We start from the raw sequence: 15,127 nt of genomic DNA, 5'->3' as shown, positions 1-15,127 counted from the left end.
TTAAACACCTTGCAAGCAAATCGGGATGAAGGCTGCTCATTGTCATATGACCACCCCCCAAACCAATCAGAATGAATGCTCAGTAGACCAGATATAAAATCTAGTTTTGGTGTCAGCATTGTACAAGCAAATCAGGGTGAGTGCTCCATAAACAGTTTGTATGGAGGGGCCCACATAAACAGGCACACAGAGAGTTTGATGATCCAAACTCTAGGCAGGTATTAGTATGAATGTGAGGGGGGGGGAGAAGTGGAGATGAGGCAGGGGCACTCTTTCAAGCCTCACCCACCCACAACACCCCTGTGTGCACTATCTCCATCAAAGAAGGAGTTTCAGAAAGGAGATTCTAAGTGTGTCTCCAATAATGAACACACTTCCGATATGATACGATAATCTTTATTGTCATTGTCCCATACAGAACAACGAAATTGAAAAAAATCTACATCAGACATTCAAAAACCAACAAGCCTGCTATCCCAGCTATCCCAGCCTGGTTAACCCCCTAAAAACTCTGATACCCCATAATTAAATACAATATACTCCAATAGACCATATGTCCCATAGAAGGGATGTGGGTGGCACTGTGGGTTAAACCACAGAGCCTAGGACTTGCCAATCAGAAGGTCAGCGGTTCAAATCCCCATGACAGGGTGAGCTCCCATTGCTCAGTCCCTGCTCCTGCCAACCTAGCATTTCGCAAGCATGTCAAAAGTGCAAGTTGATAAATAGGTACCGCTCCGACGGGAAGGTAAACGTCGTTTCCGTGTGCCAGAAGCGGCTTTGTCATGCTGGCCACATGACCCGGAAGCTGTACGCCGGCTCCCTCGGCCAATAAAGTGAGATGAGCACCGCAACCCCAGAGTCAGACACGACTGGACCTAATGGTCAGGGGTCCCTTTACCTTTACTCCCATAGTGACTACCTTACACTGCTTTTAAAACCAAAAATTGCATTTGGATAGAAACTGTTTCTCAGGCGGCTAGTCCAAGTCTTTATAACCCTGTACCTTCTTCCAGAAGGCAGAAGCTGAAAGAGATCATTTCCGGGGTTCACACTATCCTGCACTATCTCTGCAGCTCTCTTATGACACCTGGAATAATGAACAAGATTCCAAGCACATGTTGGCGTGGGGTTGCATGTTTGTCCCTGGCTCCTCTCTGCTTTTAGCCCACAGAGTTGAAGCAAACTGCACCATCTCAAAAGCTAGTGCTGTTCTGGGGGCCGTTTTGGTGTGTCTCAGGATAATGCAGGGAATCTGGATGCTGCAGGTAAACAGGCTCCCTGATATGCCTCCCACCACCAACAGGGCAGTGATAGGAGGGGAGCTTTCCACTACCCCACTGGGAAGACTCCAGCAGTAGACATGTGATCCCATCTCCCTCTCCACCATTTGAGCAGCAATTCCTTTGCAGCCTATGGTCCCTCAGCTGCCCTGCTGGGAAACATAGGCTCGACCCCTTAATCCAGTGTTTCCCAACCTTGTGCCTCCAGCTGTTTTTGAACTACAACTCCCATCATCCCTGACTAGCAAGACCAGTGGCAAGGGATGATGGGAATTGTAGTCCAAAAACAGCTGGAGGCACAAGGTTGGGAAACACTTTAATCTATCCTGTTTTCATTATTTTAAAATGAAATACGACTCTCCAGTTTTATCTTTCTATCGGCTACCCAGTTAGAAACATGAGCTATTGCAATGTCAAATAAATGCATTGCCATAGAAGCTCTACATCCAAAAATGAAAACAGAGCTCTGTTGCCCACGTATATATAAATATATGTATTTAATCGAGATGGAAATAACACATTCGCCACTCTCCTGTTCTTGACCTTTGACCACATGGGCGTGCATGAATGTCGAAGACTGTGCGGCACGTCACTTCAGAACTATAGCTTCCAGAAATTCTCCTTAAACTTGACACCGGCACACTGTCAGCCTCTAGGGAATTGTTTATCCTGTCTTACCTTATATTTTCTGTCTGCATGTAATAAAATGAACCATGCTACTGTTGTCTGGCGGACTGGCTTGTTTATGCAGTGGGCTGAATTTCTCTTGATGGACACTTTGGGTGTGAAACTATTTAACCGTAATTATTTTTTTCAGCATTTAGCAAGGGTCCAGCAGCTGGTCAATGTTTGAATGTAGCCATCTCCTTGGAAGCATAAAACTCAGTTTACAGAAGAGAAAGAAAACAACAGCAGTATTTTAGACAGTAACTCTCTTTGCCTGGTAGGTGTTAAATTTGCTATTAAATTACCAGTGTAGATAAGGTTTATTTAGCAGTACACCTGCAGTTTCTGATTTAATCCGTACCCAAATCATGCGCTACAGAGTAGACTGAAATGCCAAGAGTTGCCTCCAGATCACCCAGTGAGCTTCATGAGTTAGCAAGTGTTTGAGCCCTGGGCCAAACAAGATATAACACCACTTGCACAATGTGACAATTTCCCTTGGAAGTGACTTGGAAGCTGCAGATAGTGCAAAATGCAGCAGCCAGGTTATAAAGCAGATCAGCCAATGAGAGCCATATCACTGAATGGAAAGGAGTTGCATTGGCACCCAGCACGCTTCCCTAAATTTATGGCGCTGATGGTTATTTTTAAAGCCTTGAATGACCATGGGTCCTAAATACCTGAAGCACCCGCCCTGTGAAACGCCTTCCCACCAGATGTCAAAGAGAAGAACTACCACCAGACTTTTAGAAGACATCTGAAGGCAGCCCTCTTTAGGGAAGCTTTTAATGTTTAACTGACCACTGTATTTTAATGCTTTGCTGGAAGCCGCCAAGAGTGGCTGGGTATAAATAAATATTATTATTATTATTATTATTATTATTATTATTATTATTACTATTATTATCCCTATATTGTCTTGCCTGATCTGCCAAGGAGGCTCTTCTCAATGTCTCACTTCCAGGATTTATATTTTATGCAGAAGGTATTATGTTGTGGTACCCCATTTGGGGAATGCCCTTGCCCCTGAGATATGGCTGGCACTGGTGCTTTTTTCCATACCAAATTATACAGGACAAAGCAGAGCTTCACGTACTGGCAGCCTTGATTCAAATTCCCCCTCCCTTTCCATAACATGACTTACCTCATGTCTTAATGCCATTACCATGTGAATTTACCCAGCAACACCACCTTGCTAGCTGTGAAATGGAGTTGAGGAGATGCATAACGTAATGATGTCAAAACATGTCATAAACCTATTGGAGGCAGGGTCATGGCTGTTTGACTAATTTTGCTTTGTTTGTAATTATGCAGTTATTACTTTTCATATTGTAAGCCACCTTGAGCATAGCTTTGCTATGGAAGACTGCATACAAATGAAATGATTATGTATTGTCAAGAGCTGCAGATTTCAGCAGGTTCCCCTGTTATTTCTTCGTGCTTATGCCATGCATAGCAAAAGTGAGTTTTGCTCATTCCCTATTTATCAGGTCCTTTTTTCTTTTCTCCTTTTTGGCTACATCTTTCCTTGAGAGAAGGTTTTGTTTCACCATCCTCATCCTCATGCAGCCAGCAGTGAATTCTGTTAACCCTTGCGCATGCAGAGTCCTCTTCTTCAGCTTTGTAGACGTGGAAAATATGGTTGTGAAATAGGAGCAGGCTGGACTTAAAAGGGAGGTTAAAGGCCTCTGAGCATGCAGACGCTCCATTGTGAAAGTCACTTTGTCAAGGCGTAATTTATGGAGGTTCAGTTGCACAGCTATAATTCTGCAATTCTTTCAGGCTGCCTCCTTTTATACCTTCAGGCATGTGATTTGTCAGGACAGCCTTGTGGTCTGGGTGTGCAATCGGAGCTTCCCTCGGTAGACTGAAATGACCCAGAACAAACTCGGTAGTTAATCTTCTTTATTGCTGAAATCAATAAGCAGATCCATGCTAAGTGCTGACAGTTCCTATGTAGGGAGTGAAAAGGAGAAGTGGCTGTTCCTTGAACCTGTAATATGTTACAACCCAGAAATTTCCTTTATTGTCGTTGCTGTTATTTAATAAGGAGGTCCCCCTCTGATGGTGTATATATTGAAAAGGCATCATTTTATTTCCTTTCACCTAACGGGCCATGAAGAAATAGATATAATCTTGGCATATAGAATCTGTTTTTCCACATGCACTCATTTTACACGTACACTTTAACATACATGGCTGCACATAGATATATTACACATATATGTACTCTTCTCTCTCAGAGTTTTCAAAGTGATGCACATATATAATTCCATTAACCATTACAATAACCCTGTAAGGGAAGCCAGTAGTACTTTAAAGGGAAAGGTAAAAGTGACCCCTGATCATTAGGTTCAGTTGTGACCGACTCTGGGGTTGCGGTGCTCATCTCGCTTTACTGGCCGAGGGAGCCGGCGTACAGCTTCCGGGTCATGTGGCCAGCATGACTAAGCTGCTTCTGGCGAACCAGTGCAGCACATGGAAATGTCATTTACTTTCCCGCCGGAGCGATACATATTTATCTACTTGCACTTTGACCTGCTTTCGAACTGCTAGGTTGGCAGGAGCAGGGACCGAGCAGCGGGAGCTCACCCCATCGCGGGGATTCGAACCGCCGACCTTCTGATTGGCAAGCCCTAGACTCTGTGGTTTAGACCACAGCGCCCCCCGCATCCCATATAGTAGTACTTTAACATATTGCAAATAAGGAGAGGCAGGGGAAAGATAACAATTTGCATAAGGAGATGAAGCGAAATGGAAATTTGAGCTTTTCTTAAGAAAACCAACCCAGTTGTTGAGCTTCTTTTAGGAAAATCTGATTTATTTATTTTTACAAATATGCAATATGACTTGCCTAAAATCCAGGACAAAACACCACCTTGCAGAAAACTAGGAGAGCATCATGTGAACTACCCCTGCTCCAAAGGGGTTTGAAGCATTTCATTGTTATGTATGATTTATTATGATAAAATATCATAACTCGGTCAGCTTCTCAATTTTTTTTTTTTTGCAACATTGTGTTGTTTGTTTCCTATGCTTACATGATCCTGAATGATAGCGTTGTCATAAATTCCATAATAAGTCTGCACAGCAGCCTCTTCTAATGACTCAGAAGCCTGGCACAGATCATCGTATCACACGAGGCTCATTGGAAAGATAGGCAGATGAGAAGGTGGCACGCAAACCATAAGCAATCACTGGCAGACATCCTTTGCATGCGACATTTGTGATGTGGTTGCCATCATGAACCCAAAGCAGACAGACACCTCTTTATATGTACATCTATGGGCACATGCCGTTCCAGATGATGTCAATCATGCTAGGGAGGTCCCTGATTAGGATGTATTTTGCTACTTTGGCATGATTCATATTGTCTCGAATGGGGCATGTGTCACTTGACATGTGAGTAATTGCAAACACACTCGCACAAATCAAGTTTCCAACAAGCTGTTGGCATCCATCCTGTCTTGAGAGACAATGGAGTGCACCTCCAAGGGAAATGTCAAACTGAAGTGACCTCCCTGGGGCGCAAGCCTGGGCAATTTGTATGGAGGCCCTGAGCTGCCCAGTCAGCAAGACCCCCCCCCTCCCTCAGCCTCACTTATATGGTCCAAAGGGCAGCTGAGCAATATGTTTGGCGCAAGCTTCGCTTCAGGAGTTGCTGGAAGGAGGCATACGAGGTGCCATCCAACAGCCTTAGAGACTACACTCTGGATTTGTGTAGGGTTTACCTCATGGGTAGGCAAACTAAGGCCAGAGTGCTGGATCCGGCCCAATCGCCTTCTAAATCCGGCCCGTGGATGGTCCAGGAATCAGCATGTTTTTACATGAGTAGAATGTGTCCTTTTATTTAAAATGCATCTCTGGGTTATTTCCCAAAAAAATATAATCTGGCCCCCACAAGGTCTGAGGGACAGTGGACTGGCCCCCTGCCGAAAAAGTTTGCTGACCCCAGGTTTACCCCTTAGCCTTTTCTTCTCCCAAAGATATCCTGCAAGGCAGAAGAGGTTTAGGACCAGAGTTTTTCTTCTCCTAGATGTGCTACCTTCCCTGGTTGACGAGCCTTATCTTCCCCTATTCAATTCAAGTTTCCAACAGCATGCGTGCTATTTGGATAGCCTATGAATTGGGCCACAGAGTCAGCAATGGTTTCTCCCGTCTTACTAGAGGACACCTCCATGCTGAAGATATCATTATTCAAGTGTGCTGGGACTTCCAAACTCAGGGACACTCGGAAACACAAAGACCTGCAGAAAAATTGCTGGAACAACCCAAGGCCCATTAATCAGGCCAGAGGACTGTGTAATGCTTGCTGGGATTCCCCCCCCCTCCATTTATATTTATGAATTATTGTAATGTGCTGGCTTTCCTATGACAGAATTGCAGAATCTTTTACTGTGTTCTTTGTTTGTTCACCTCTGATTTTATCTGTTCTCCACTTCATTCATCCATGTTTACCACAGACAGCTGCTTTAAGCAGATGAACAAGGCCAGTCACTAACTGCCTATAAATCAGGCGATTAAATGGATCATTTGTATGTCACCTTTTATTTTGTACAGCAGAAGAGCTGTGACTGGGAACATGAAACCAGAACAAAACAATGGGTGGTTCACTTAATTACTATAGACTACAAGCCCATGCAAACAATTAAATTACCCCTGAGTGAGTTTTCTTGTCCTGGAGTAACTTGGGACTCAGCTACATAAGTAAAAAAGAAACCCAGCATTTTGAATTCATAATAAACATGCAACACCAGTTGGTGCCGGAGAACAACATAAAATTTCTTTGTGGTTTTCCATAGTGGTTCCCCCCCCCCCTTTTTGTTACAACAATTTAATTTCTAACTTATTTATAGCGTTTTTTCCCCTGTGTGTGGATCCACCCTTAGTCAACAGTATCGTCCTATCAAATGATAAGGAGAATTATTCTAACACACATTAACTACCAATGTGCTGTAAAATGTATGGTATAATGGGTTCTGAATTATCATCATCATCATCATCATTTATTAAATTTATATACCGCCCTTCATCTGAAGATCTGAAAATGGTTCACAAGATAAAAAAGGACAGAAGCACAAAATGAATAGTTGAAACAAAACAGTAACCTCCCTCCCTCAACCACATTTAAAAGGCCATAAAATATAAATTAGCCAAAGGCCTGGCTGAAGAGGAATGTTGTTGCCTGGCGCCTAAACATGTATAGTGAAGGTGCCCGGTGAACCTTCCTGGGAAGAGCATTCCACAAATGGGGAGCCGTTGCAGAAAAGGCCCATTCTTGTGCTGTCACCCTCTTGTGGATGAGCCACATTAAGAAGGACCTCAGATAATTACAGTGGTGCCTCGCAAGACGAAATTAATCCTTTCCGTGAGGCTCTTCGTATAGCGGTTTTTTCGTCTTGCAAAGCAAGCCCATTGACAGCTTAGCGGATTAGCGCTATTAGCGGTTTAGCGGCTTTTAGCGGCTCAGCTGATAAGCGGCTTATCAGCGGCTCAGCTGATAAGCGGCTTAGCGGCTTAGGAAAGGGGGGGAGGGGAGAAAACCCGCAGGAACTCGCAAGACATTTCGTCTTGCGAAGCAAGCCCATAGGGAAATTCGTTTTGCGAAGCGCCTCCAAAACAGAAAACCCTTTCGTCTAGCGGGTTTTCCGTCTTGCGAGGCGTTCGTCTTGCAGGGCACCACTGTATCGCAGTTTATTGGGAGAGAAGCGGTCCTTGAACTATTGTGGCCTGAATGGGTTCTAAGAGTGACATACTACACTCCTAGCTCAAGGAACATCAGTACCTTTTAGTTAGCATGCTGTATTTAAAAAATCAAGAAGGGACAATAAGGGAAATCTCATAGCTGTGGTATACAGCACATGCTTTCCGGCCTCAGCATTTAGTAGCAAGCCTGAGAAGGACCTCTGCTAGTAGGATCAATGAGGCCCTCTAATCAAGTAGACTATGTTGGACTCACTGTAAGGCAACTTTATATGTTTATATTCAGGTGTGTGGGACTGTTTCAAGCATATCCCAAACTGAACACAACTCACATTTAGACAGCCTTCCAGTGATCTTGTAAATAGTCTGGTCATCTGAAAAGCTCCAGTACCTATTCTAAGAAAACCATCTACTCAGTAAAATGTTTCTGCCTTCTCTGATAGTGACGGTGAAGTAAGTTGGGGAACACTAAACTGTCCTTGGAAATATTCTTCTTAAAAATAATTAGGGAAGATAATAGTTCAAAATATGTAGCCTAGGGTCTAAATTTACCAATGTAACAAAATAAATGAATATTCTAGAATGTATGAATAGTTCAAAAGGCAGGCATTGAAATTCAGCCTTTGACAATAATGTGGTGCTTGGTTATTTTCATGAATAGGAAATGTGGACTTATGTTGTGTACAAAGACTCACAAGACCAATGGCTTTTAAACCCATGAAAATAGCTGTCTCATGACAGAGGCAGTGATGAGAGACTCATTGTCAGTTTTTGGCTTATGGAACCTGTTGTGTTCCCATAAAGTTGTTTATAGCATTCTGTTTACTTCATTTGAGGGAGTAATCAGCAAGGAGGCTATGCTAGATTATAGCTTTTGCCTTTGTTGGAAAATGATTAAAGTTATTCTGCAAAACATCTTTCTAAACTCTTCATAACTCATGCACTTACTGTTGCTTTTCCATACTTCCCTCCCCGCTAGATGCGCTTCTGTTACTTACATTGAAACGATAATTTATTTCTTCTTCTTTTTACAGAAGATATGCAAGAGGTAAAACCATTTCATCCTGCAGAGAATTTCATGGAAGTCATAATGTTTCCTCTGGCCCTCTTTGCATTACACTGTGGAACCTGTTGCTAAAGTACTATGACATGTCTCTAGCAATCAGAAAAAGAAGCTGGGAAGAACACGTGACCCAATGGATGGGCTTGCCGTTTGGGTCTATTGATTCTAATATATTATGCAGGCATGGCCTAGTAGCTGACAACTTGCAAGCAGGTATGGAAAATGACAGACTTCGGAGCGAAAGCCAGAAAGAAAGAAGTGCTTCCTTGCCGGACTGCTGTCATGGTGGAGAACTGGGAGGTTTCCCCACAAAGCTGCTTGGTAATGTTTCCAAAGAGGTAGATGAAAATGACAATCATCAAGAGGAAGAAGAATTTCCCTCCCTAGAGGCTAGCACAGAAACATTGGTGAATGTTTCCATTGGTGGTGATAATCATGCCGAGGACAATGACGTAGAGCTCTCTTTGGAGAAAGTCAACCACCAGCTTGGTGACCCTGAAGAAAAATGGTCAGCTGAAAGGAACCAGTCAGAAGGAGGAGCAGGACTCTTCATGAAGATGGACCCAGGTGTGGAAGCAAAGGAAGACTCCAGTCATGCCTTGGATTCTGCTGGGAAACTTCATAATGAGACAGATCCCAAAGCACTGAAGGAATATATTTGTGACAGCAGAGAAGAGAGACTAGAACTTTGTTACAACAGCTCCAATGAAAATGAAGAGACCCCAGAAGAAAACTTCTCTGAGCCTCCAGATGAAGGAGAATCAATGCCTGATAAGAAGATGGCCTGTGATATTGTAGCTGCACAGAGGCATGAAAAATCGAATGCTCCTAAAGATGGGAATGAAAAAACAGTCTGTGGTCAATTATTTGATGAATTTTCTCCTGGTCCGTGTAGTGACCTAAATGTAGTTATTGCAGACTCCAGAAATGTTCTTGTGCCATCACCTGGTTCTTGTTTCCTATCGGAGGAAAATGTTCTGGATGAAAATGGCTTTGCGTGTGCTCAAGACAAATGCATCAAAAGCACATCCCTGGTGGAACGTATAAGTGATTTAAAGAACAACACAACCACACACGAGCCTACGGACGGTCAAGTCATTTTGCGCAAAAGAAAGGTAGGACGTGTAAAAAAAAAAGAAAAGTGTTGCTGTTGTTTTCAGATTTCCTGGGAAATGTGTGTTCCTAGGCAGAAGCTGACAGTTGAAATAGCTTGGGGAAGGACTGGATGTAATCCAGTGTCAAATTAAAACTTAGTCAATGAGACCTCAGTAAGCTGAAAGCAGCGGTGTGAAACCTCTAGCCCATGGGGCTAATTAGGCCTGCTAGGCCTCAGAGGTTGGCCCACCAAGGTATTTTTGGTAAGCCATGCTGACCTTTCCCCCTGCATGCTGACAGAAAATTGAGGCAGTTCAAAAAGCATTGAATTTGGCCTACAAAGGAAGACTCGGGAGTGCACTTAGAGTGCAAATCTGCTTCTTCCTTCAAGCCATAGCTTGAAGTGGTTCAAGCTGGGCAAAGGAATAATAGGCGGCTCAAGAGTACACTCCAAATTCTTCCTTCGCAGCCACAGACTGAATGCATATCATATGACGACAGGTGATTGACAAGTGAGTGACCCCACCCATCTGTCAAAGTGGCCCATGTAGGGTTGGACACCTCTGGATCCCCCTCGCCACAGCCTAACTTAAAGGCTTCAGCTGGCATATTAGAAGAAATTCAAAGTTCACAGTCAGTCTACATTAGCTTGGGGCTGGAGAGGGATCCAGTTAACTGCTTCATCTGGCCCTAGGTGCAACCTGAGATCAGCATAGCACTTAGTGGAGTCAAAATAATTCCAGTTAGTGTGATTGGCAAAATGCCTCTGTAGGGCTTCACACTTTTCTAAGTTATCACAGTTTTACCTACATGGGAAATGGAGGGGTATTTGGAAGACCCTGCTCAAGTGAACAACCAGCACAAATCTGAAGGGAAGTGGACATTCAAGAGAAATGGGTGATTCAGGGTGGACAAGAAACTGCACTTTTTCACACAGTGCACAGTTGAGGTTCCCTGCCACAACTTGTGGTGATAGCCACTGTGGCGATCACACAGGGTCCCCAGACATTTAACGGTCTATTGATCCCTGTGCCACCACTGTGCTCACTTCCCCGCTGCCACCAACCCGTTACTCTCGGGTAAAACACTGAGTCCAGACTGTTGTTAAAAGTGAACCAAATAAACAAGTTTATTTTATAAACATTAACAAGTTTATGGTTTCTCAGATAATATTCCTGTCAGTTTCTTAACTTTAGTTTCTTTACCAGCCTATACCTTCCTAATACCTTCTGACTGATTATATCAACTGTTTGACTGACTCCTCTTAACAAATTCTCTCACTGTCTCACACCAGACTAGCCCAACCCACAGACTTATCTTCTCCGTTTCTTCTAACTCCAGATTGTCTTCTCAACCACCCTAACTCTAACTCCTAACTCCCCCCAAAACCCTCTGTGCTTAAACCTTATACACAGTTAACTCTGCCCCCTTGGGTTCCCATTGATTAGTCATTTTACAGTAAGTTAACCCTTTCCTTATGAACCTAGTATGATGTCACACCCCTAGGAGGGCAAACGCCACAGCCACCAACCTAAGTAGCTTTAAAATAAAAAGGTAAAGGTAAAGGTACCCCTGCCCGTACGGGCCAGTCTTGACAGACTCTAGGGTTGTGCGCTCATCTCTTCTTTTTTTAAAAAAAATTATATTTATTAACATTTTAGAGACTACAAAAGAAAGAAAAAGAATTAAACAAAACAATACAATACAAAAACAAAAACAAAAGCACCACACAACCCAAACCCTAAAACATTGAATCAACCAAACAAAACAAAACAAAAACAATTAAAAACACATCTATTAATTTCGATATCATAACTTTCGTTCACTTGTTTCAGCGACCTCCTCACACCTCCCTTTTTGTATTCCACTTTAATTAACTGTTTCAGCAATTCCTTTCCATCTTCCTCTATTTTCTGTCCTGTATTTTATCTTAAACATATTCTAACCTTATTTTTCCCTTTAATATATAATTGTCTTAACATATTTTAACCTTATTTTCCCTTTAATACTCTATTAATCTATTTGTACTTAATTCCTTGTAACATTTCTACTAAAGCCATATAACTCCTTTCCAACATTTTTCTAACACACATTAATTTTACAATATTTTTATAAATAGTCTTTAAACTTTTTCCAATCTTCTTCCACCGACTCTTCTCCCTGGTCCCGGATTCTGCTAGTCAAATCCGCCAATTCCCTATAGTCCATCAACCTGGTGATCTTCTGTCCGATGCTCTTAACTCTTTTCCAAGTCCCTTCTGCGAGTCTTCTTCATATTTATACATGAACTTTACTTTGTCTTCCACTGATCTTATTTTCATTTTCCTTCCTTTGAGGCTAAAGAGTATATCTCGGGGAAACTCCCACCTAAAGATAATTTTATTCCATCTCGACGGGGCAACCAAATCTCCGTAGTTAAATCTAAGATCTCACTCTATAGGCCGGGAGCTAGCGCTGTCCGCAGACACTTCCGGGTCACGTGGCCAGCTTGACAAGCTGCATCTGGTGAGCCAGCGCAGCACACGGAACGCCGTTTACCTTCCCGCTAGTAAGCGATCCCTATTTATCTACTTGCACCCGAAGGTGCTTTCGAACTGCTAGGTTGGCAGGCGCTGGGACTGAACGACGGGAGCTCACCCCGCTGCGGGGATTCGAACCGCTGACCATGCGATCGGCAAGTCCTAGGCCAGCGCCTAGGTTTTACCCACAGCGCCACCCGCGTCCCAAAATAGCTTTAAAATAGTAAGAGACAAATGTTGGGAGAATAAGGCCATCTGAGAGGGCTGTTGGGCCCACGTCCTTCTTGGGGCTTCCCATAGGCATCAGAGGCTGTGGGAAACAGGATGCTTGACTTAAATAGGCCTTTGGTATGAGTCTTACATCCTTAGGAAAAGGCTTTTAATCAAATTAATGAAATTTCTCTGGGATGTTTTGACACTTCTTGATATGAATGTTCAGTAAGTGACTTTTGTCTAGAGACAGACTGTGCATTCCCACATTGCTGGCTCTGGCTGGGTGTCTCTAGGGTCAGACATCAACCGGGTCACTCCCCTCTGCTCTTCTCATATCCGCTTGTACTAATTGGTCCGAAAAAGGGCAAATTTATGTCAGTATTGATTCAGCAGAGCAACCCCAGGATTAGCCTCCTTTTCAACGCACCTGAGACTCCTACGGAATGAGGAAATGACTTATGTGAGGTGCTAGCTGGGGTGCGCATAAGACAGTTACAGTCACATTTGAAAGCAATTTCTGGACAGCACAAATAGCCCTCCCCCTGCCCGCCGCCCACAATTCTGACAAAGGAACGGCAAGCGATTTTAAATCCCTTGTGACAAGAGTCCTCCCCAGTCCCCAAATCCTTATTCATGAGGTAGGATTAATTTTGCTTGCAGCTGGGCGTTAGGATTAAACTGTAAGTGTCGCTTTTTCTCTGGCTATGTTGTTAGCTCTGTCAAAGTTAGACAGTGCCTGTGGCGAAAATCTTCAAAGCCTCCATATTTGACAGCAGCGGCTAAAGCGGAATGCTGACTCTCCCATTTTCCCTGTTGCTAGGAAGCCTACGCAGAGGAGCAAGACCAGGCCTCTGTGTCTGCTGCTTTCTATAAATTGTAGGTGAGATCACCAAGCTTCTCGGTGATTCAGTCCAGGCAGGCCAGCCACTGGAAGAAGAATCTGTAGACCTTTCCAAACTGCTGCTTGCTGCCTCAGTAAGTTGCCCTGCTTAGACATCCAGAATAGTTAGGCTGGCCTTCACTATCTTCTGGAAGACATTAAGATTTTGTTATGGTTGGAATCCATTGATCCTTTGATGGAAGATTCTAGAATCCCTCCAGCTCTTGTAAGACTATAAACTCTCATCCATGAATGTGGGCCATGATAGCTGGGGCTGATAGGAGTTCCGAGTCCAACAGCACACCTGGGTTTCTTATCACTGCTATGAACAGGACAAGCACCATCACAGATAAAATCATATGCTCCCAATCTTATACATATTTACTCAGAAGTAAGTCCAACTGAGTTCATTGGGACTTCCTCCTAGACAGGTGACTGCAGGGTTCAATTGTATGGATACATACCTGGGAGTAAGCCCCATTAAGCATAGTGAGACCTACTTTTGAATGAATACACACACACACACACACACACACACACACACACACACACACAGGTTTGTAGTTCTCATCACCATCACCAGTGGAGGGACATTTGTGACATATCCTTTATCTGCACTGTACATTGAAAGTGGTATTAATCTACACTAAACAGTCACAACTTCCCCCAAAGAATCTTGGGAACTGTGGGTAAATTTTTAAAAAGCCACTGTTCCCAGAGTTTCCTATGAAGAGGGGAGACAGAATCACTCTGAGAACTGTAGTCAGAGATGAGAATAGAAGTCTCCTAACAATTTCCAGCATACTACAGTTCCCAAGATTTTTGGGAGAAGCCATGGGTGTTAAAAGTGGTATGGTACTTGTCAGAGCTGCCTCTAGGTCCCAGCTCACAGAGGACCAATGCTAGGCTGTCGTAATGTACAAAAGTCTTTATTGAAGTTCAATTTCCATTTCAAAGCCGCAGCGTGCAGCCCTACATCTTAAACCCTAGATCGGCGAAGTCCCGTCTGAGTCTCCTCCCCTCTGACACCAGTTTAAGATCCTAGCCCTGCTCCACCTTTTCCGCTGCTCTCTCCTCTTCTGGGTCCTCCTGCCCGCTGGGGCATTGCCCTTTCTGGACTCTTCCGACGCTGAGTCGCTTAGCTCCTCCCCCTGCCTCCTGCGGGCTTTAGGACCCGGTTCCCAATCCTCATTCTCTGCTGTCCCGCGCTCCTGTACATTTGAACTTGCCTCTCGCGCCAACCCAGTGACCTTTCTCCTAACCGTTACACTACTTTGGTCACTGCTTCCCTCTTCCGGGATACTGGCCGGATCTGACCTCCCCTCCGTTGTCCGACTTTCTGATGGAGGCGTGGTCAGCCCTGCCTCATCTTCTCTCCCTGGTGGGGAATGCACTGGCCCCGATCCTTGGGACTCTTCCCCCCCACTCTGCTCTGGTGGGGAAGCTGGTCCTGATTTCCAACTACTGCTCTGGGAGTCCCTGCTGCCCCCTTGCTCCTGGGGCGTTCCCTGGGGCGTTCCCCTTGGGAACCCCCTACCCCTGGCCACTGGCGCCCCCTTCTGTGAATCTTCCGATTCGCTGGAGAGGCTCATGGAATCCCTCGGTCCACTGTCCTCTTCTCCTACGCTCCCCTCGGATTCTTCCCCTTCGCTCTCCATCTCCTCTCTTCCCTGTGCCTCTGCTCCTGAGCCCCTGACAGTACTGC

General features: G+C 44.2%; 1 protein-coding gene across 5 annotated transcripts in view; it reads left to right on the top strand.

Annotated features, from left to right (window-relative positions):
- DLC1 (DLC1 Rho GTPase activating protein) overlaps positions 1 to 15,127 on the top strand; it is a 260,481-nt gene that overhangs the window by 8,444 nt on the left and 236,910 nt on the right. For all 5 annotated transcript variants that reach the window (XM_079989595.1, XM_079989599.1, XM_079989598.1 and 2 more), the window contains exon 2: positions 8,687 to 9,830. In XM_079989595.1, coding sequence (XP_079845721.1) covers positions 8,802 to 9,830 — 1,029 coding nt within the window. In that variant the 5' untranslated portion in view covers positions 8,687 to 8,801. The remainder of the gene's footprint in view (positions 1 to 8,686; positions 9,831 to 15,127) is intronic.

The sequence above is a fragment of the Podarcis cretensis genome (genome assembly GCF_951804945.1).
Source record: "Podarcis cretensis genome assembly, chromosome: 9".
Classification (NCBI taxonomy): Eukaryota; Metazoa; Chordata; class Lepidosauria; order Squamata; family Lacertidae; genus Podarcis; species Podarcis cretensis.
The sequence above is the reverse complement of the archived record's forward strand: the minus strand, read 5'-3'. Positions and strand labels throughout refer to the sequence as shown.